At 42.5% G+C, this 23,169-nt stretch overlaps 1 protein-coding gene across 2 annotated transcripts in view; it reads left to right on the top strand.

Moving 5' to 3' along the window:
* LOC117530933 (putative protein MSS51 homolog, mitochondrial) overlaps positions 1-23,169 on the top strand; it is a 35,762-nt gene that overhangs the window by 8,509 nt on the left and 4,084 nt on the right. For both annotated transcript variants that reach the window (XM_034193898.1, XM_034193897.1), the window contains exons 4-5: positions 11,913-12,037; positions 13,826-14,389. In XM_034193898.1, the coding sequence (XP_034049789.1) occupies positions 11,913-12,037; positions 13,826-14,389 (689 nt within the window). The remainder of the gene's footprint in view (positions 1-11,912; positions 12,038-13,825; positions 14,390-23,169) is intronic.

Genomic DNA, 23,169 nt, shown 5'->3' with positions numbered 1-23,169 from the left:
ACCGCAGTCCTGTGGACAGAGACCTCTGATGTTGTGTCTGGAATCCGCTGGAACCACTCTTCCAATGTGGGGGTTACAGCCCTTAGTGCTCCTAATACCACTGGGACCACTTTGGACTTTACCTTCCACATCTGCTCCAGTTGCTCCGTCAGCCTTGGGTACTTCTTGATTATCTCATGCTCCCTCTTTCTGATGTTTGTGTCAGCTGGGATTGCCACATCGATCGCAACTGGGGTTTTCTTCCCCTTGTCAACCACCACTATGTCTTGTTGGTTGGCCAGCAGTTGCTTGTCTGTGTGGAATTTGAAGTCCCACAGGACTTTAGCCCTGTCTTTCTCAACCACCTTTGGTGGCGTCTCCCATCTGGGCTTGGGGACTTCTAATGCATATGTGGCACAGATGTTCTTGCACACAATTCCCAACACTTGGTTGTGCCTCTCAGTGTGCGCCATCCCAGCTTGCACCTTGCGTCCTGCTACTATGTGCTGGACTGTCTCTGGGGCACATTTGCACAGCCTGCAACTTGGGTCCTGTCGGCTGTGATAGAATCCTGCCTCTATGGATCTGGTGCTTAGGGCTTGTTCTTGTGCTGCCATTATCAGGACGTCTGTGGTGTCCATTAAATCGACCTTTTCAAGCACCTGGTAGATCTTCTTGATGTCAGCCACTTCCTCTATCTGTCAATGGTACATCCCATGGAGGGGTTTGGTCTTTTTTTTAAAATTTATTTTCATTTATATAGCGCCAGATCACAACGTTGCCTCAAGGCACTTCACACAAGTAAGTTCTAACCTTACCAACCCCCAGAGCAAGCACACAGGTGAAAGTGATAAGGAAAACTCCCTCTGAGGAAGAAACCTCAAGCAGACCAGACTCAAAGGGGTGACCCTCTGCTTGGGCCATGCTACCGACACAAATTACAAAACAATTCACAAAACGAATATACAGGAAATTTTGCCAGTGCACAGGACAGGAGGGTTTCAGAAACAGACATCATGCCCATCTCTGGATGGAGCCGCACCTCAAACAGAGAGAGAGAAAACTAGAGACACTCGTCACGAAATGCCCTGCGCGCAGTACTATTTTCCATGTAAAGTGCAATAATATGTACATGTGTGGGGTAGGTATTTGGTTGAACCGTCATGTGTTTGATGTAGACTGGGATACACAGTGGAAAAATTGGAGACTGACATTATATTTATTTAGAGGACGTGGCCAACAGTGACCATAAAAATTTGGTAGCCTTTGAACAAATGCAATTATTGGTAATTTTTTAAAAGTAGGTCAAGATCACCGGCCTTCGAAGCCATGCGAACTACTCCTTCAAGGCATGTACCCACCAGATATGACGTTTTTGCAAGCAATAGGTGCCAAGGTGCGTTGCGGCGAACAAATTTCAGGGGAAGGATTTGACAATTGTGACCATTGGTGACCTTGAAAAGTAGGTCAAGGCCACCGACCTTCGAACCTATGTGAAGTACTCCTCCAAGGCATGTACCCAACAAATATGAAGTTTCTGTGAGCAATGGGTGCTGAGCTATATTGCGGCAAAGGATTTGGCAGTTGTGACCATTGTTGACCTTGACAAGTAGGTCAAGGTCCCCGGCCTTGGAACCCATGAGAAGTACTCCTCCAAGGCAAATACCCACCAAATAAGAAGTTTCTGTGAGCAAAATGTGCCGAGCTACATTGCGGCAAAGAATATGACAGTTGTGACCATTGATGACCTTCAAAAGAAAGGTCAAGGTCCCTGGCCTTCAAACCCATGTGAAGTACTCCTCCAAGGCATGTACCCACCAAATATGAAGTTTTTGTGAGCAATAGGTGCCGAGCTACGTTGCGGTGAAGAAATTGCGGCCGGACGGATGGACAGACAGACGGACAGACGATCAGACGGAAGGACGGACTGACGGACAACCCGGACGGACGGACAACCTGGATAAAAACAGAATCAGGCATCAGGAAGACAACAAATACAGTATAGTTTGTCAGCATTAAGCAACAAGAAAAACAAAAGACGAGGTGATCGCTGGCCACAAGCTCCTGTTTGAGGTGCAGCTCCATATATATATATATATATATATACACTCAACAAAATATAAACGCAACATTTTTGGTTTTGCTCCCATTTTGTATGAGATGAACTCAAAAATCTAAAACTTTTTCCACATACACAATATCACCATTTCCCTCAAATATTGTTCACAAACCAGTCTAAATCTGTGATAGTGAGCACTTCTCCTTTGCTGAGATAATCCATCCCACCTCACAGGTGTGCCATATCAAGATGCTGATTAGACGCCATGATTAGTGCACAGGTGTGCCTTAGACTGCCCACAATAAAAGGCCACTCTGATAGGTGCAGTTTTATCACACAGCACAATGCCACAGATGTCGCAAGATTTGAGGGAGCGTGCAATTGGCATGCTGACAGCAGGAATGTCAACCAGAGCTGTTGCTCGTGTATTGAATGTTCATTTCTCTACCATAAGCCGTCTCCAAAGGCGTTTCAGAGAATTTGGCAGTACATCCAACCAGCCTCACAACAGCAGACCACGTGTAACCACACCAGCCCAGGACCTCCACATCCAGCATGTTCACCTCCAAGATCGTCTGAGACCAGCCACTCGGACAGCTGCTGAAACAATCGGTTTGCATAACCAAAGAATTTCTGCACAAACTGTCAGAAACCATCTCAGGGAAGTTCATCTGCATGCTCGTCGTCCTCATCGGGGTCTCGACCTGACTCCAGTTCGTCGTCGTAACATCACCTCATGTTGCAGCAGGATAATGCACGGCCCCATGTTGCAAGGATCTGTACACAATTCTTGGAAGCTGAAAATGTCCCAGTTCTTGCATGGCCGGCATACTCACCAGACATGTCACCCATTGAGCATGTTTGGGATGCTCTGGACCGGCGTATACGACAGCGTGTACCAGTTCCTGCCAATATTCAGCAACTTCGCACAGCCATTGAAGAGGAGTGGACCAACATTCCACAGGCCACAATTGACAACCTGATCAACTCTATGCAAAGGAGATGTGTTGCACTGCATGAGGCAAATGGTGGTCACACCAGATACTGACTGGTATCCCCCCCAATAAAACATCTGCACCTTTCAGAGTGGCCTTTTATTGTGGACAGTCTAAGGCACACCTGTGCACTAATCATGGTGTCTAATCAGCATCTTGGTATGGCACACCTGTGAGGTGGGATGGATTATCTCAGCAAAGGAGAAGTGCTAACTATCACAGATTTAGACTGGTTTGTGAACAATATTTGAAGGAAATGGTGATATTGTGTATGTGGAAAAAGTTTTAGAACTTTGAGTTCACCTCATACAAAATGGGAGCAAAACCAAAAGTGTTGCGTTTATATTTTTGTTGAGTGTATATATAGCCTGCTGCCATTAAGGAGAGAGAGTGACTCCAGTTTGATGAAGACCTGGACCAAGTTCTTGAGGCCACGGCAAGGGGGGATGCAGACCAGAAGTTGCGGACCATGTCTGCGATGATCATCAGCACTGGTGCTGAAAGGTTTGGCATAAAGGAACAGCAGCTGACCAGAGGTCTAGCAGAACCAAACTGACAGGAGGTGAACAGACTGCTCGGGCGGCAGTTTAAGCAGGGAATGGAGGAGGAAAAAGCCGGGCTGGCAGAGCTCTGCAACATCCTGAGGAAAAAACTCACCATCCTCCGTTGGTCTGAGTGACATAGGAGGAGAGGGCGGGAGTGAGCTAGGAATCGCGCAGCCTTTATCGCTAATCTCATTGGATTTACAAAGAAGATCCTCTGGCAGGTAAGGAGTGGCCACCTTGCTTGTACTGAAGATGAGGTTAACAAATACCTAGGCACCACCTGCAGTGACAGTGGATGAGGAAAAGACCTTGGGCCATGCAGAGCATTGATAACTCCACCAGAACCCACCTTGGCATTTAACATCAAGGAGCCAACTTTGAAAGAAGTTGAGGAAGTTGTCAAAGCTGCTAGAATTAGCTCAGCACCAGGCCCCAGTGGAATGCCATCTGTTGTCTACAAGAGGTGCCCCAGACTCTTGAAACGACTATGGAAAACCGTTAAGGTCATCTGGAGGAGGGGGAAGGTGGCGCAGCAGTGGCGACATGCAGAGGGTGTCTGGATTCCAAAGGAGGAGAACTCAAGTACCATCGAGCAGTTCATGGTCATCGTACTCCTCGGTGTCGAGGGCAAGATATTCTTTAGTATTGCTGCCCGACGCATGATGGCATTTCCTCTGAGGAACGCTTATATCGACACCTCTGTGCAGAAGGGAGGAGTCTCGAAGGTGCCAGGATGCATCGCACATACAGGGGTTGTCACACAGCTGGTCCGGGAGGCACGTGAAGGCAAAGGAGTCCTTGCAGTTCTCTGGCTTGATCTTGCCAATGCCTATGGGTCTATCCCGCACAAGCTGGTGGAGACCTCACTTAACAGATACCTTGTTCCAGGCAAGATCAAAGGCCTCATACTGGACTATTACAGCTGCTTCAGTTTGAGAGTCACCTCCGGAACAGTAATATCTGCATGTCATCAGCTTGAGAAGGGCATTATCACTGGATGTACCATTTCTGTGATATTGTTTACCTTAGCTATGAATATGCTGGTGAAGTCAGCAGAGGCCCGCTCACCAAATCAGGTATGCAGCAGCCCCCCATCAGAGCATTTATGGATGATCTGACAGTAACCACAACATCGGTTCCGGGCTGTAGATGGATCCTCCAAGGGCTTGAGCATGTCATCAACTGGGCCCAGATGAACTTTAAGCCAGCCAAGTCCAGGTCCCTGGTTGTGAAGAAGGGGAAGGTGACAGACCAGTTTCGCTTCTCACTAGGAGGCATCCAAATGCCATCTGTTGGAGAGAAGCCTGTTAAGAGTTTGGGCAAAATCTAGGACTGCACCTTGAGGGACACTGCAACGCGTCACGCAACCATTAACCAGTTGGGAACTTGGCTGACAGCAGTGGACAAGTCTGGGCTACCAGGTAATTTAAATCCTGGATCTATCAACATGGCATCATGCCACAACTTCTCTGGCCACTGCTGGTCTATGAGGTGCCAATGTCCACCGTTGAGTGCTTCGAGAGGAAGGTCAGCTATTTCCTGCGGAAGTGGTTGGGTCTACCCCGAAGCCTAAGTAGCATCGCCTTGTATGGGAGGAAGAACAAGCTGAAACTACCTCTTAGTAGTTTAACGGAGGAGTTTATGGTTACCCAAGCAACAGAGGTGCTACTGTATAGAGACTCCAGTGACAGCAAAGTCTCCTCAGCTGGCATTGAAGTAAGAACTGGTAGGAAGTGGAGTGCTCATGAGGCAGTCCAGCAGGCGGAATCAAGGCTGCGACACAGGGAGCTGGTGGGAGCAGTGGCATCCGGGCAGGCAGGGCTTGGGAGTAACCCAAGACCCCGGTACAGCAAAGCCCAGGGGAAGGAAGGATGCCAGCTGATCCTGGATAAGGTCTGAGCAGGGGTGGAGGAGGCCCGCTACAGTAGGACAGTAGTCATGCAGCAGCAGGAGGCATGGACCTGATGGGAGCAGGCAGCAGACTGGAAGATATTATGGACAGAGCTGTGGAAGACTGAACCACATCGGCTCAAGTTCCTAGTTCAGTCGGTCTACAATGTTCTCCCCAGTCCATCCAACCTCTTCTGCTGGGGCCTGGCAGACACTCCACTGTGCCCACTCTGCCAGGGAAGAGGTTCGCTGGAGCACATCTTGAGCTCTTGCCCAAGAGCACTGGGAGATAGGCGCTACCGTTGGCGACATGACCAGGTGCTGAAGGTTATTGCAGAGGTCATCAGCACAGGGATCTCTAGCAGCAGGCAACAGCAACCAGCAGGGTATTCTCTCACCTTTGTAAAGGCTGGGGAGAAACCACGGCAGAGCCTAAGACCAACAGGAGGGCTGCTGGCAATAGCACGGGACTGGCAGCTGAAGGTTGACCTCGGGAGACAGCTTCAATTCCCGGAAAACATTGCAGTGACCACACTCAGGCTGGACATAGTCTTGGTGTCACAAACAACAAGGCAAGTGGTCCTGCTGGAGTTGACTGTTCCCTGGGAAGACCGGATGGAGGAGGCCTTTGAGAGGAAGAGGGCCAGGTATGAGGAGTTGGCAAGCGAATGCCGAAGCAGGGGATGGAGGACTCAATGCAACCCCATTGAGGTCAGCTGCAGAGGATTCGTTGGCCAGTCACAAATCAGAGCACTCAAGATGTTGGGAGTGAAGGGACTGCATTCCCGAAGAGCCATTAAAAACATCACTGACGCGGCAGAAAAGGCGTCAAGATGGCTGTGGATCAAACGGGGTGATCCGTGGACCGTTAAGCTACTCAGACACAAGCCGGGGCCTGATCACCCCAGGCTGGGTCGCCTGGTCGAGGATCAAGTGAGTGGTTTTCAAAAAAATAGAAAATATCATTTGTTTTAAACTCTCCTCAACACTTTGTAAACTCATATTGACAGACCCAAGCACAAATGATATTCACGGCGGGATTTACAACTTCCAAACACAAGTACTTATTTACATTAAGCGTTGTTGGCAAACAGATGATTTTAGTGTTTGAAACAAACACCGATCTCTGGTCACATCCGTCATCATCATCTCAGGTCAATGTTTTGACATTGTTGCCTTATAACTGCAATGTGTGAAGCATTACCAAGTGGCCATTGTATCAGCAGCAGATTGACCGGTGCCAGGCTTTGGAGAGCCTCATAGAAATGGATGATGTCCAGTGGCAAATATAGCCTCGTCCCCTGAGTGCGATTCATCTCCCTGCTACACCGCAGCTTATTAAAAGGGGAAAATATGCAGCTTAATAACTGCAGAACATACTGAGAATAACGAGCGAGATACATTATGCTGCATGTTTGGGAGCTCCTCTTTGCATGCGCATTGTTTTTGAGACTCTCACTTTCTCCGATTTCCCACCAGAGAGGCACTGGCTTTCTGTCCAAATTCTCAGCTGCTGCTGCCTCTCGTAAAACGTAGTGGTGGTAGCAGACGTTTAGACAGACAGCAGGAAGGATGGCTGAGATTAATCTTGAGTGAAGTCCTCTTAGTGGTTCTCAGGACCTTTGACTTCAGGGAATTACTGCCGACAAGTGAAAAGCGCCGTTTGTAACCTAACAACTACTTCAATCTCATTTTGGTTGCTGTCTTTAGAAAGTGTTTTTTTTTATCTTGCAAAGGAGCCTGTGTTCTCATCTTCTTTTGGCTCACTCTCTGCATTTATAAGCCTCTTTTAGCGGATTATTATGCCCCCATGGGTGCAATAACACAACACGGTGGCTGATAAATCAGTTTATGTGCATCTGGATGCCCCTGAAGAGGCAAATGATTCCAAGATAAAATCAGCTGCCCTTCAAAAGTACCATCCGGCACAAGGCTCTAATCCAGCACATTACCTCACCACTTAAACCATGTGACAAAGCAAAAACCACAACCACATGAACAGGTAATAAATTCCATAGACACAAATTTAGATCACTGCTATTTTTGACAGCTGCCTAAAAAAAAATAACAGTATTCATGATCAGGGTCATAAGCTTGAACCTCACGAATGAGAACATAAGATCGGTTTTATTCCTGCACACTTAATCAGGTTTATGAATGAATGGATGAATTTATTTATTCAACACATAAATCAACAACAAAAACTCATAGCAAAACAACTCAACAATGTACCCGTGTAACTGAAAGGCTGTGGGGCAGAAGCAAAGCTTATAACCCACCTATTATACTATAAAAATAAGAAATACACACATACATGCACACAAATCGCCCCCGACAGAAGATGCTGTGGTGTTTGTGGAATCAATGGATATTCTGATTCCAGCACTTGAGAAGTTGAGTGAGGAATCAGTGTGTCTGGATGAAGACTAAGATCCAGGCTTTCAATGATTTCCAGGAAATGTATCGTGTCTTGTAGAGACATTCACTTATCTCGGCAGTAACGTTCATGTCTCAGGATCTTCAGCTTTTGAGATAGAGATAAGCCTGGGAAGACCTTATGGAGTCATGAGGGTGATGGACAGAGGTGTTTGGTGAGGCACAAACCTTTGCAGGAGAACAAAGGTCCACATCTTTAGGGTCCTGGTGCATCCTGTCTTACTGTATAGTTGTGAGACTTGGCTGCTCATCAGTGACCTAAGGTGATGATGTCTTTTCTACTAGGCCTTGTTGAACGATCCTTGAGTACCGCTGGAATGACTGTGCCAAATGAACGGAGACTCTGGTTGGAAGTATCATGTGCATTATGAGGGAGTGTCACCTGTAACATTTTGGTCATGCAGATGCCTCAGTGTTGGGGACCCCAGCAGTTGGGGAAGGCCAAAGGGGTTCCCACGTTTCACCGGGATGTGGCAGACAGATGGTCTGAGGATGGACAGTTGTCTGCTTGAGTGTTTGCCTTTGAAGACACAAGGCCAGTCAGGATGACCTGACCTGTTTTGACATGCTGTAAGTTACATCATTTTGGCATCCCTTCACTGGCTTCCTGTCCCAGTGAAATGAGATTTTAAGGTTCTGCTACTAGTCTATAAAATTGTTCACAGACTGGCACCTCCCTACCTAGCTGACCTAATTAAACCTTACGTACTGGCCCGGGTTTGCGTTCTCAAGGTGTAGGACTACTTTGTGTCTCTAGGGTGAATAAAAGGTCTGTAGGTCACAGAGCTTTCTCTTATCGTGCCCCTGTTCTGTGGAATGATCTCCCTGCGTCAATAAAACAGTCAGAGTCTGGAGACTTTCAAGTCCAGACTTAAGATGTGCTTATTTTCCCTTTCGTAAGGCTAGCATACTGGCATAGTATAGTTCTGCTCTTTTTACTCTTTTAATTCATTTTAATAGGAAACGGAGCGTGCCGTGGCCTCAAATTTACCTAAATTCTTTTAGTAAAGCTTAGGGCTAGTGGCCGGCGATCATCTTAGTATTTCCTGTTTTTCTTGTTGTTTAATGCTGACAAATTATACAGTATTTCTTGTCTTTCTTGTGCCTAATTCTGTTTTTCTCTGTGTTTAAGGTGCAGCTCCATCCAGAGATGGGTGTGGTATTTGTGCTGGAGACCCTCCTGTCCTGTGCACCAACAGCATTTCTTGTATTCGTTTTGTAGATTGTTCTGGAAATTGTGTCCGTAGCATGGCCCAAGCAGAGGGTCACCCCTTTGAGTCTGGTCTGCTTGAGGTTTCTTCCTCAGAGGGAGTTTTTCTTACCACTGCTGCTCTGGGGGTTAGTAAAGTTAGACCTTACTTGTGTGAAGCACCTTGAGGCAACTCTGTTGTGATTTGGTGCTATATAAATGAAAATAAATTGAAAAAATTGAAATTGAAGCTTATGCAGCCATACTGGATGGCAATATGGTCCTCTTAGCATAACTAAGTAATTGATTGCCATTGATCCATCATACAGGAACCAAGAATGGACACTCAAGGAGTGTAAAACCTGCCTGCACATTTTAACACAGATTCAAGCAAATTTATAGTTGGTGTGTCAGTGACACCATAATATATGGATATGTATGGACTTGATATTCTGTCCAAAATTGAACCAGTTTATACCTAACACACAACACGGCCACCATTTTTAATCCATATCATCTTCAAACTGCTTGAGTTAAAGATTTATCAACTTGTGCTTGACCTTTCAAAGTCACCAAGAGAAATGCAATATATAAATTCATTTAGTGTTTAAATTAAACCAGTTATACAAAATAACTATTCTAAATGAATCTGACATTTCACCCTAAACAAAACATGATATATAAGACTTTCTATTAATTAATTAATAGTAACATAAATGTATTTGTAGCCAGTGTCTTTGAAGAGCCATTCTGAATATCCCCTATGAATAAACATTGGTCCAAAATTTTGATCTTGGCCAGTGACCTTGACTTTGATCAAAGTTGTCTCAAAATCAAATCACTTTGTACTTCATTGTCCCTCAAATATTCCACTAATTTTGGTTCAAATCAGATCAAAACTCTGAGTACTTTGTTCACACAAAGACTGATGGACACACACAACCAAAAACCAAAAGATCCGCCACATCTACCAAAAGACATTTTCCGCCATCAGTCTTAGACAAATAAGACTAAGGCAAGCATTTGTTGTAAACCAAGCAATTTTTTTCTCCAGTGCCTGACTCACTATGTTGCAAGCCCTCCACAACATACATATTTGCAGTCATGAGCCTGTATAATTTAAGCCCAGAATCTGCTCTCTAGTTTTAGTGATTACTGAGAAACAGCAAACAATGCTTTTTCATTGTGGTCAAAGGCCAAAGCAATAATTATTGCAGTATTAATACTTGCAGAACAGGTAGCTCAGTGGGGTTGGGCTGCCAATATGTCAACCTGGGCTCAATTCTCAGCCATGCTACCTGACTGTGTACTTGGACAAGACACTTCATCTACATTGTCTCCATCCATCAGCTGTAATTGGTTACCAGCCTTTGTCGGGGAAGTAACCTGTATTTGGAGTGTAATCCCATCCAGGGTAAGCCGTAGACTTTCACTGTATAGAATATGGGGGCAAGTACCGGCACCAATGGGGAGCAAGCACTGGCACCATTGGGGTCCAAAAGTTGAAGAAGACTTAATTCTTCTCTCTGTTGTCTATTAGTGGGTAAATTTGGTTGGGTTTGGTTGTTATACTGTGATAACTTCTGTTATACCACCACAAAATTTGGCAAAATAGCATTTTTATACCTCCATTAAATTTAATGTGTACTTCCATGGCCTAATATCTATCTGTGGCGAAAATGTCATCAAAATCCATGCAGTAGTTTTAACGTAATCCTGCTAACAGACAGACAGACAGATAAATAAATAAACAAGAGTAAGGAGAGATTTCTGATGTCCGCCAATCCAGATCTGGATCACCTACAAAATTTAGTGGCATTTTCCATGCCCTAATATCTATCTGTGGTGCAAATTTGGTGAGAATCCATGAAGCAGTTTTGAAATAATCCTTCAAAGACTATATAAAGAGAAATCTTGATCCAGAATCTGGATCCGGATCAGGATGGCCTCCAAAATTTAGTGGTGTCTTCCATGCCCTAATATTTATCTGTGGTACAAATTTGGTGAGAATCCATGAAGTAATCCTTCAAAGACTATATAAAGAGAAATCTTGATTCAGAATCTGGGTTCAGATCAGGTTTGCCTCCAGAATTTAGTGGCGTTTTCCATGCCCTCATATCTATCTGTGGTGTGAATTTGGTGAGAATCTGTGAAGTAGTTTTGGTGTAATCTTTCAAAGCCTATATGAAGTGATATTTTGATCCAGAATACTGATTTGGATCTGGATCACCTCCAAAATTTAATGCAGTCTTCTGTGGCTTAAAATGTATCTGTGGTGAAACTTTTGTCAAAATCTGTGCATTAGTTTTGACATAATCCTGCTAACAGACAGACAGACAGACAAATAAACAGCAATGATTTTGTTATGTCCTTGGCGGACGTAATAATAAAAATAAATCTGCTGACGCTCCAACAGTGTATTATTATCTATTAGACTTTGTAGTCATGTTTAAACAGTTTTAGAAACACTTTTAATGTTCATTTAAATATGATATTTTGCCAATATAATCAGGTGCCACTAGGGGTCTCTCACAGACCAAAATCTGTGGTCCCTGGATGATTTTAAGAAAGCTTAGGTTAGGACATGTCCCAGTTGAGCCCATATAAACTTATATTTTACAGATAATTTGACCACCAGATTAATTGACAGAGAGTTGGAATGTAGACTGTGTGTCATTTATTTATTTATTGTTCATTTTGGAATTCATCCTCGAGTTTCTGAAAACATCAGTTGATAATATGGTTTATAGCTTTATGTATGAAAGGTCATTTCACTTTCTGTTTTGCCCATTTTGCTTTTGTCACTATTCATCTCACAGATGTTTGAATGTATACTACTGCAGTAAGGACTGTCAGAGGAAGGACTGGCCTCAACATAAAAAGGTCTGCAAGACGCTGCGCCTGGTCGCCATCGACAGGCTGGTGGAGTGGCTGATGTTCACCGGTGAGATATCAAACAGCAGTTGAAGGTCTAATGATTGTTGAAGATTACAAGTCAAGTCTGGGAGCATGTACAGAACCGCATGCAGGGCACACTCAAAAAAAACAACAACAAAAAAAAACAACATGGGTGTTGTTGGTTTTTTGTCACATGAACCTAAGTCTAACATGTTGCTTCTACAATATAAAATCAAGTTTTATGGGTGAACACATTCGAATCATGTAGTTTTAACATAATTTATTTCAATTTAATTTATTTCATTTATAGAGCACCAAATCACAACAAAGTTGCCTCAAGGCGCTTACTGACCCATAGAGCAAGCACACAGGTGACAGTGGTAAGGAAAAACTCCCTCTGATGATTTGAAGAAGAAACCTCAAGCAGACCAGACTCAAAGGGGTGACTCTCTGCGTGGGCCATGCTACCAACACATAACATGCAACAACTTAAAATTTATCTTGCTCAGTGAATATAATAAAATCATGGAAAGTATTTCCACCCAAGTAAAATGCGTTATAGCCAGAAACAATTTTGTTGAGTGACCTAAAAATAAATTTGTTGGGTCAACATTTGCGCTACTATTACTTAATTACAATGGTTCAGGCCAACTAGATCATTTGTAAGGGTAAATGTAACAACAACAACAAAAAACCAATAAGTTGCTTTGGTTGCTTACTTGTTTGCGCTCGGGGTCGCCACAGCAAATCCAAGGTGGACCTGCATAAATTTTTCTGATCCAACACAGCAAAGTTAGGTTGACATGAAATTGTACTGTTCTAAAAGTAGTTGTATCTACCTTAATAAATTAAGTAAGTCATGATCATATCAAACAAGTTTGAATGGCCTGAGGAAGTTACATCACTGTGTTACATTTACCCTTACAAGGCAGGTGGCAAGTGTTTAGTGCACTTGGTTTCAGTATGGAAGGTTCCTGGTTCAAACCTGCCACATTTCTCCATGTAATGTGGAATTGCATCAGAATGGGCATCTGGTGTAAAACCTGTGCCAATTCAACATGCAGATCCACCTTAGATTTGCTGGGGTGACCCCGAATGCAAACAAGGGAGCAGCCAAAGGGACTTACTTTTTTATTTTTGTTACATTTACCCTTAAAAATCCAGTTGGGCTGAACCATGGTAATAGAGTAACCAATGCAAATTCATCATGTTGACCCAACAAATTTACATTTAGGTCTACATTTTCCTTTACAAATCTAGTTCACCTGAACTATGGTCATTAGGTAATAGTAACACAAATTCATCATGTTGACCCAACAAATTTACATTTAGGTCTACATTTACCTTTACAAATCTAGTTCACCTGAACTATGGTCATTAGGTAATAGTAACGCAAATGCATCATGTTGACCCAGCAAATTTACACTTACGTTACTTAGCAAAATTGTTTCTGGCTAAGTTAATGCATTTTACTTGGGTGGGAATACCTTACATAATTTTCTTATGTTCACTGAGCAAGTTATTTTTTGAGTGCAACCACCCCGTTCGACAATCCACAACCAGGTGAAACAGGGACATTCTTTTGCCTTTTTAAGACCAGGAGGCAGAGAAATTACAGTCAAGAGATGACACATTTTAAAAATGTGCTGCAGAAATGAAATCCTTGAGAGACGAAAATGGACTCAAAGTGTAATAATATAAAATTTAGATTAATGTCGTTTAGCTTTTTCAGCACTGTGCTTTGTTTTCATAGACAATGCCAACTTGTCAGACTGTACTGTCAATAATTTCTGTCTTCCGAATGTGGTTGTTAAATGTCCCACCATCCCCACAGGAGACCTCCCATTCACCACTGAGGAGTGGTCCAAGCCCACTGCTGAGGTGAAGACCTGGGACGACTGGCTACCAATGCAAGGAGAACTTGTTCCCCACTTGGACAGCATCTTAGCCAGTGCCAACATGGTAAACCTTTGGAAGAATGCCAACAGGCCACGGCCAGACAATGCCGACCTCCGGCAGTCCATATGGCGGATCCAGAGCGAGTTCCTTTCTCGAGTTCTCACAGTTGGCATGGCAATGCAACACTTTGGCCTGGACCCGCAAGCTAAACCCATCACTATTCATCTCGTAGGAGCATCTCACAATGAGACCATGGGAGCGAGGCTGACTGACTACGATGAGCTAAACCGCATGTTCCCTGGGCACCAGGGCATTGAGGTGGTCATGGTGGGACCGGAGGTGGTGCACGGACCCATCATGAGGCCTCCCCTCATGGCTTTTGGTCCGAGGAAAAGGGTCTACATCAGCACTTACAAGGGCCTCTACCACCAGTTCTGGGAGGATCTGCTGGAGAAAGCGCAAGCAGCCAAGCCAGATCTGGTGATTGGATTTCATCCTGGTACGTATCCATGACAACCTGCCATGAGCGAAGTGCTGATCTTTTCATGAGTCTCAGACTTTTATTGACGATTCTGCTGATTTATGAAGCAGTGGGGAGGAATTTATTTCTGACTGTCTGAGCTATATGTTTGGGGGAGGTGATGGTGTAGAGGTTATAGCGGTGGGCTGGAGATCAGAGGATCCTCGATTCAAATCCCCTCAGCCCAGAAAACCATGAATGGCCCTTGGGCAATGTCCTTAATCCTCACATTACTGCTGGTGTGCACTTGAGTGCCTTACATGGCAGCACGCTAACATCAGTGTGTCTGTATGTGCATGAATGGGTGAATGTGAGGCATCATGGTAAAGTACTTGTGGCCCATTTACATTGTTGAATTCCCAGCTTCGGTTAACCGTTGCAGTACTGCAAGAAGTTCTCAATTTATTAGTCAGTTATGGTCTAACCCTCACATGGAGTTGGGGTAGTGACCAAAAGAATGAAATCACGGATATGAGCAGCTGTAATTAGCTTCCTTCTCAGGGTAGCAGGGTAGGGTTTTCTGATATTTCAATATAGCTGCTGCTATGCAGTGAAGAAAGGAGGTGATGACTCCAGTGTTTACTCAGAGCATGCTGGTGGGATTACACCATATATCGCATCCAGTCTAGGAATAACTTGTGATCTCCCAGGAGGAGTCAGAGGAGATGGCGAGCAAGAAGGTCATATTAGCTTCTGTACTTAACCTCGTGCCCTGGAAGATGTGGGGAAATGAGTAGATGGATGGTGCACTGCAAGCCCATGTCCACTATCAGTTTCATTTTGTTTAATTTAAAATATTAATTTTATTTTTAATGTTTGTATATTTACCTCCACTAAGGAGGTTCTGGGCCCTATCTTCCACCCAGTGCAAAAGAGTACACAGTGCAGTGCAAGCTTCATTTGTAGTTTCCACAAACTACAAATGGGTGTGGCTTCCACTCCCAGCATCCACATCTGTCAAATCACAAATACAACTGTACTGATCTGTGCACCGGTGGGTGTGTTGGTCTAAACGTGAAGCATGCCAGGCACAGTGCTGGTGATTTGGTGATAGAATGGTTATGCTATAGATTGCCAAAAACCTGGTCTAAAGTGAAATTACAGTGTGCATACACACTGTTTGTATGCACAACAAAAGTGATTTAAAAAAAAGCAGGAAATGAAATAAAAGTAAACACTTTACTGCTTCACCTCAGGGAGCTTTGGTGGCTTCTGTCTGCAAGTGCCCTCTAACTGGATGACACATGTTCATTAACTTGCCAGAAAACTTCTCACATGTCCGCTTCCTCACTAGCAACACTTGGTGCACTCTGAAAGATAACAGGTGAGTGGTTTATTTCATGTTATGCCCGAAACACACCCATGACTAATAAAGACAATAAATCCTGTTTCTGTGTGCCCAGTGCCCAACTTTGTGCCCAGATTACACACTGTTTAAAAAACAACAACAACAAAAATAAACCTGGCACACTCCTCATGTCCTTGCACCATGCGCCATAGCTCAACAAGATAGGGCCCTTTGTGCACCTTTGTGTGATTGTTATTAGGAAAAAAAGACATGAACTGGTTTCAGTCAGATTTGGTGTAGAGGCAGGTTTTAGGTGTAGAAAGCATTCATTAGATTTTATTCAGATGTAATTGCTGATTCAGGATCCAGGATCAGTGTTATTTATTATCTTTATAACATTTTCCATTGATTTCTACATTATTTGTAATTTGGTGAAATGGCGCCCCCAGCTGCACTTAAGCAAATGGCTTTTGTGCCTCACTGGTGACATTTGCTCTCCGAGCGCTCTGTAGTTCTGTGAATGTTCGCAGTCTGATAATAACTAAATAAAATCAGCTCATTTTCACCAAACATGGGAAAAACATGACCTGGAGTAAGATACATGTATGACTGGCATCAAGATCAGTCCAATAACTTTACAGTAATTTAAGCATTTTTGACCTGAGCAAATTTTTCACACCCTTTACTTGCAATGACTAATTTGTCTGCTTTTGCAGACAACTGCAGCACCTCATTAAACGACCATTTATAACCCAGCACCCTTTAAGATCGGCACTAATAATCTGCTGTGTGACCTTTCCACCTGCAAAGTCGCTGTAAAGCTGCAGGCCAGCCAAGCCCATAACCCTCGGGGTCAGTTATCACTGCAGGCTTCTCCGGAGCTAAATATACAGAACGCAGTCAACCTGCACCATTTCAGTCTGCAAAGCTGGCAAAGAGCTGCATTATGACACTGCTTAAGTGATAGCAGAGCAGGCAGCGTGACCAAAGTAAGTGTGTGGAAGTCAGACAGAGGGACGGGGAAGGATGCAAAGGAAAAAGAAGAATATGGGATCTTATAGAATTTAAAAGGGGACAGATAATGCCAACTGATCAGCTGAGTGAATTAGCATGCAATCGAATTTGTATCCAATTTTAGATTTAAATGTGGCTGATTGTTTAAAGGACAAGTTCACTTTTTAAACTTTTTTGCTCACACTGAAGCTTCTGATGCAAAAATAAAAAATAAAATAAAAAATTAGCTGAAAATGAAAATAAATAGATGTGAAGAGGTCACCAACAATTTTCCACACTTTAAAATGGCATATTCTAGTAATTGGTGCATTAGGAGGAGGATGTTGAGGAAACTGCCCCTCATCCTGGACATCACCTCTATGCCACACTGACATCCTGTCAGAGCACCTTCAGCCATAGACTGAGACCACCAAAGTGCACCACTGAACACCACAGGAGGTCTTTCCTACCGGTGGCAATCAGACTGTATAATTCCTTCCCCTTCTACAGGATGAATACAGAATGAACAAAGTTATTCCGTTATTCAGAGTTATGTGTAATATTGTCGAACATCTTGCGCAAATGTCTTCGCATAAATTTGTTGTAGTTATTGTAAAAATAAAAATAAATAAATAAAAATTGTTCACCTTTAACTGTTTCTGTACTCTGACAAAATATTTTCTTTCGGGATATATAAAGTTGATCTTATCTCATCTTATCTTATCTTATTTGTGCTTAAAAGTAAATCTCAGCTCAAGCCTCTCATAAGCATTCTGAAAATTTGTTTTTTCCTTTTTAAGAAACTCCTCTTTGTCACTCCAACATAATGCAGACAAAAGTTGCACAATGTACAGTTTCTCTCACAGTCGGAGAAGCCTATAGTTATAGGTGTCTTGGTGGCTCCCTTCACTTGTCTCCTTACTCCAGAAAGATTTACCATACAGTTTATTGTATAGGGAAAAATCTACAAAACCTTCTGTATTGTCCAGTTACAGTAATGATGGACCTGACTATACATCATTTAAATGCATAAAGAAAAGAGTGTGATTTATGAAATATAATTTGTTGAAATAAGTTTTGATCCTATGTGTAGAACATTTTTGCTGTTCAAATCTGAGATATTTATATTGAAAACATTCAGTTGCAAGCTCTATAATTGATAAGATTCTCTTTTTTTATGGATTGCACACCACAGAAATTTACCTCAGCTTTAGGTTGGTTGTTATTTGTCCTCAAAATATTCACTGATGATACAAAATAATAAGCCTATATTCCCTACAATTGTCACAACCAAAGCACGTACACGTCAGGTATGTTTATGTCTGAATTCCAAAGCTGTGCATTAATCTGGAAGTGGCCCAGCGCAAAGTTAGTTCAAAATTGGCCCCAGGTGGGAAATACTGCTCTGATTTCAAGATTTTTGGGCATATGAGAGACATTTTTTTTTTTAAAGTCTGTGACAAACCCTCCACAAATGTGCAAACAGGCTCTGATCCACCCCTCATCAAACAGAACAACACAAGAATATCAGCTGAGGTCAACATCCGAGGTCTTTTCAAGGAGCTGGAATTTCCAACACTAGGCTGGCTTTGATGAATCCCACTGGAGCAACAAAGAGCACAAACCTCCAAGTTTCCAATTATATTCATTTTTACCTTGAACAATTTTTTAAGGTCAAAGTCCTGTTAGACGTGACGTTTCATTAGATAATTTAGATGCAATCAAATGTCATTTAGTTCATGCACTTGATCAATGTTTTTGTGGTGGTGTGGTTTTTTTTTTTTTTTCTTTTCAGTTTCTGAATTATTTTTCAGATAATTTTCACAGAACATTGGTTATCTCTGCTAATGCACAATTTGTCATTGCGTTTTGGCACTTAGTTTCTGACTGATAACTGGAAGATCGACAAACAGGCGTAATTTGGAACATTCATCCAATTTTGGTGGTGTGAGTTAATCCATAACAAAAAAATGAGTGTGACTGAGGCCCTTTTTGATTGCGATATAGTGCAAAATGTACACAAAATGGGCTTTTCAATATTAAACTCAAATGTCCACAAAATCCACAATCCGGGTCAGATCCAGATGAGTCTTTGTCAGGCGATAGTGGGTGTCAGTCTGCACCTCACTTTCAAATATGACAGTGACTGGGGCACGTTTGATTAAGATATAATGTAAAATATACATTAAATGGGGTTTTCAAGATTAAATTTAAATGGCCACAAAATCCGTAATCCGGATCAGATCCAGTGTCGCACACTGAACGGTCTGCCTCTAAAAATTGGCCTGCCCTGCCTCCACTGCGCATGCGTCATTTCGGAGCTCAGCCACTCGTCTGAGGTGGACTCTCTTCACCTAAAGCCATCAAATGGATTAATGGGATTATCAACCATCAGATGACAAGGTCAAACCTCATAAATCATTCGAAAGTCAGTTTTAAGCAGAAATAAGGCGATACTTGGTGATGCTTTGAAATGTCCGACGTGCTGTGAACGCAGCAGCTAGCAGCTCGTGTAGCCGCGGCGCTCTGATCGCTTCCTCCGTCTTTTATGATGAAATAATGCTGAATTTATGTGGAAATAATTGTAGAAAAGCTTCAGATATCTGTTGCTGAGACAGATGATGACTGGAGTGCAGTTTGAAGCAGAAACGAGGTGATAATCTGTGAACCGCGGCTAATGACGCATGCACAGTGAAGGCAGGGCGGACCGTTCGGTCGGCGACACCGCATCAAACTTAGCTGATAAAGGATACCATCCTACATAATGCTGTCAAATATGAAAGAAGTGTGATCTTTTTTGACAGAGTTATGAATTTTCAAAAATTTGTTCAATGTTAAAACATAGGGGTTTTTCCAATTTTCCAAGATTTTTCCTGACTTTGACCTTTGACCTATGACCTTGAAAATTGAATCAGTTCTTGGCTATCAGGATATGAATCCTCTGTAAAATTTCATAAAAACCCAAATGAAAAATTGAGGGTTACAGGCAAACAAACGGGTGAAAACATTATGCAGCTAAAAGCTCTGGGCTTCCTCCACTACGTTTGGTGTTAATGTGCACTGCTGCCCCCTGCTGGAGATGTCAACACATGCCCAAAATTACATAATGCACCACCTTTTTTCGATGTACTTGCAGATAAAGTCTTCCAGTCATTTCATAATATGACTCCTTTAATGAACACTCGTAAAAAGGATTGAGAGCGCACGCTTCATATTGTAAATGTGAACAAAGCAGTTTGTGAAGCAGCAGTCGGCCACGCTTCGCTCATCCATTGCGTGCTGATCTGCGAAGGAAATTCTTCGATAAATGTTTCATTATTTTACTGACAGTGAGACGAAATGAGCGCATTAGCATGAACAGCAGGTTTGTATGACATATGGTTGAAATTTGTGCTGGAGCCAGTTGGTTACGGCGGCCATTAAGAGCCAGCCCGCGGCGTCTCTGTCACCTTTTTTCTCTCAAAGGCCTAAACACTTTCTCGCTGTTAAATGTTTTATCGTGATGGAAACGGTAACCTCGGGTACGTTTGTATTGCCGCATCCATAATGCAAGTCCAAAAATCCCCGTCCTGCTGCAGCTTGTGTTCCCTGGAAAGTCACAGCAGGCGGTAGATAAGATGATGGCGTCTGTACTGCTGGTAGCACGTGGGCCCTGAAGATACGCCACAACAGCTGCAGCTATAAGAAATTTATAGCTGCAGTTTCCACTTTTTTCAAAGCATCACCCCCCTGATGGTTAACGCATTTTTAATCTGTGATTTCTGAGTTTACTTGTAAAACTTTGTGTTTATTGCTGTGTTACAGATGTAGAAACATGTCGGATTTACAGCCGACTTCTGAATGCGGCTTGTTCCCGATCCTCTTGGTTAAAATGCTGCAGGTGTGGGTAACTAAAAATAAAACCAGCTGCAGTGATTGTCTGTCTGTGCACAGTTAAATTGACCTGAGCTTTCTTCAGTCCGGCTAAATGACGTCGGCTTTAAAATCGATTTGTCACATTCAGTCGGATGCAAACACTGACGCCTTACAAATGAGATGTTACGAGCACGTCTCACTCAAATTACCTCAGGGGGTCAGATTATACACCTTTTGCAAGCTAATACAGATAATCAAGAGCCGCCCCCCAAAAATAAATAAATAAATACAATTTATATTATATATACTGGTACGACGGAGTTTTAGGGCCACATTGAATTTCTTTCTTTCTTTTTTTGGACTTTGAGAATAAAGTCGTAATATTACGAGAAGAAAAGTAATATTACGAGAATAAAGTCATAATTTTACGAGAAAAAAGTCGTAATTTTGCAAGAAAAGTCAAAATATTACAAGAAAAAAATCGAAATATTATATTATGACTTTATTCTCGTAAAATTCCGAATTTATTCTCGTAATATTACGACTTTATTCTCATAAAATTATGACTTTATTCTCATAATAATACGACTTTTTTCACGTAAAATTACGACTTTATTCTCGTAATATTACGACTTTATTCTCAAAGTCTTAAAATTACGACTTTATTCTCATAATATTGCGACTTTAATTCTCGAAGTCTAAAAAAAAAAAATTCTATGTGGCCCTAAAATTCCGTCGTAATACTGGAAAGTGTATTTGAAGATATATTTAACGCTGCAGTAAATCATTCAAAATAATAAATGAGTAAATGAAAGGCACACACCGCAATATAAATGTACAAGTAAATATACGTATGTGTGATATGGTGTTTTTGACAATGTGCGACTTCAATCAATCAATTCAATCAATTTTTTTATATAGCGCCAAATCACAACAAACAGTTGCCCCAAGGCGCTTTATATTGTAAGGTAAGGCCATACAATAATTATGTAAAACCCCAAAGGTCAAAACGACCCCCTGTGAGCAAGCACTTGGCTACAGTGGGAAGGAAAAACTCCCTTTTAACAGGAAGAAACCTCCAGCAGAACCAGGCTCAGGGAGGGGCAGTCTTCTGCTGGGACTGGTTGGGGCTGAGGGAGAGAACCAGGAAAAAGACATGCTGTGGAGGGGAGCAGAGATCGATCACTAATGATTAAATGCAGAGTGGTGCATACAGAGCAAAAAGAGAAAGAAACAATGCATCATGGGAACCCCCCAGCAGTCTAAGTCTATAGCAGCATAACTAAGGGATGGTTCAGGGTCACCTGATCCAGCCTTAACTATATGCTTTAGCAAAAAGGAAAGTTTTAAGCCTAATCTTAAAAGTAGAGAGGGTGTCTGTCTCCCTGATCTGAATTGGGAGCTGGTTCCACAGGAGAGGAGCCTGAAAGCTGAAGGCTCTGCCTCCCATTCTACTCTTACAAACCCTAGGAACTACAAGTAAGCCTGCAGTCTGAGAGCGAAGCGCTCTATTGGGGTGATATGGTACTACGAGGTCCCTAAGATAAGATGGGACCTGATTATTCAAAACCTTATAAGTAAGAAGAAGAATTTTAAATTCTATTCTAGAATTAACAGGAAGCCAATGAAGAGAGGCCAATATGGGTGAGATATGCTCTCTCCTTCTAGTCCCTGTCAGTACTCTAGCTGCAGCATTTTGAATTAACTGAAGGCTTTTTAGGGAACTTTTAGGACAACCTGATAATAATGAATTACAATAGTCCAGCCTAGAGGAAATAAATGCATGAATTAGTTTTTCAGCATCACTCTGAGACAAGACCTTTCTGATTTTAGAGATATTGCGTAAATGCAAAAAAGCAGTTCTACATATTTGTTTAATATGCGCTTTGAATGACATATCCTGATCAAAAATGACTCCAAGATTTCTCACAGTATTACTAGAGCTCAGGGTAATGCCATCCAGAGTAAGGATCTGGTTAGACACCATGTTTCTAAGATTTGTGGGGCCAAGTACAATAACTTCAGTTTTATCTGAGTTTAAAAGCAGGAAATTAGAGGTCATCCATGTCTTTATGTCTGTAAGACAATCCTGCAGTTTAGCTAATTGGTGTGTGTCCTCTGGCTTCATGGATAGATAAAGCTGGGTATCATCTGCGTAACAATGAAAATTTAAGCAATACCGTCTAATAATACTGCCTAAGGGAAGCATGTATAAAGTGAATAAAATTGGTCCTAGCACAGAACCTTGTGGAACTCCATAATTAACTTTAGTCTGTGAAGAAGATTCCCCATTTACATGAACAAATTGTAATCTATTAGACAAATATGATTCAAACCACCGCAACGCAGTGCCTTTAATACCTATGGCATGCTCTAATCTCTGTAATAAAATTTTATGGTCAACAGTATCAAAAGCAGCACTGAGGTCTAACAGAACAAGCACTTCAGTATGAAATCATGAGCAAATGTTTTGCGGATCAATATATGCTTTAAATCATTCGTCTGGGCTTTTGGTTGGTGAGATATACAAAAAAGGGTGTTTTTCAGACCACGTGGTCCTTCACTTGACTTTTTACCTTTGATCAAACTACTTCCAAATATTCCTACCAAGTTGAAAGGAAAT

Source organism: Thalassophryne amazonica, chromosome 18, assembly GCF_902500255.1.
Source record: "Thalassophryne amazonica chromosome 18, fThaAma1.1, whole genome shotgun sequence".
Lineage (NCBI taxonomy): Eukaryota > Metazoa > Chordata > Actinopteri > Batrachoidiformes > Batrachoididae > Thalassophryne > Thalassophryne amazonica.
This window is presented reverse-complemented; position numbering and strand designations above follow the sequence as displayed.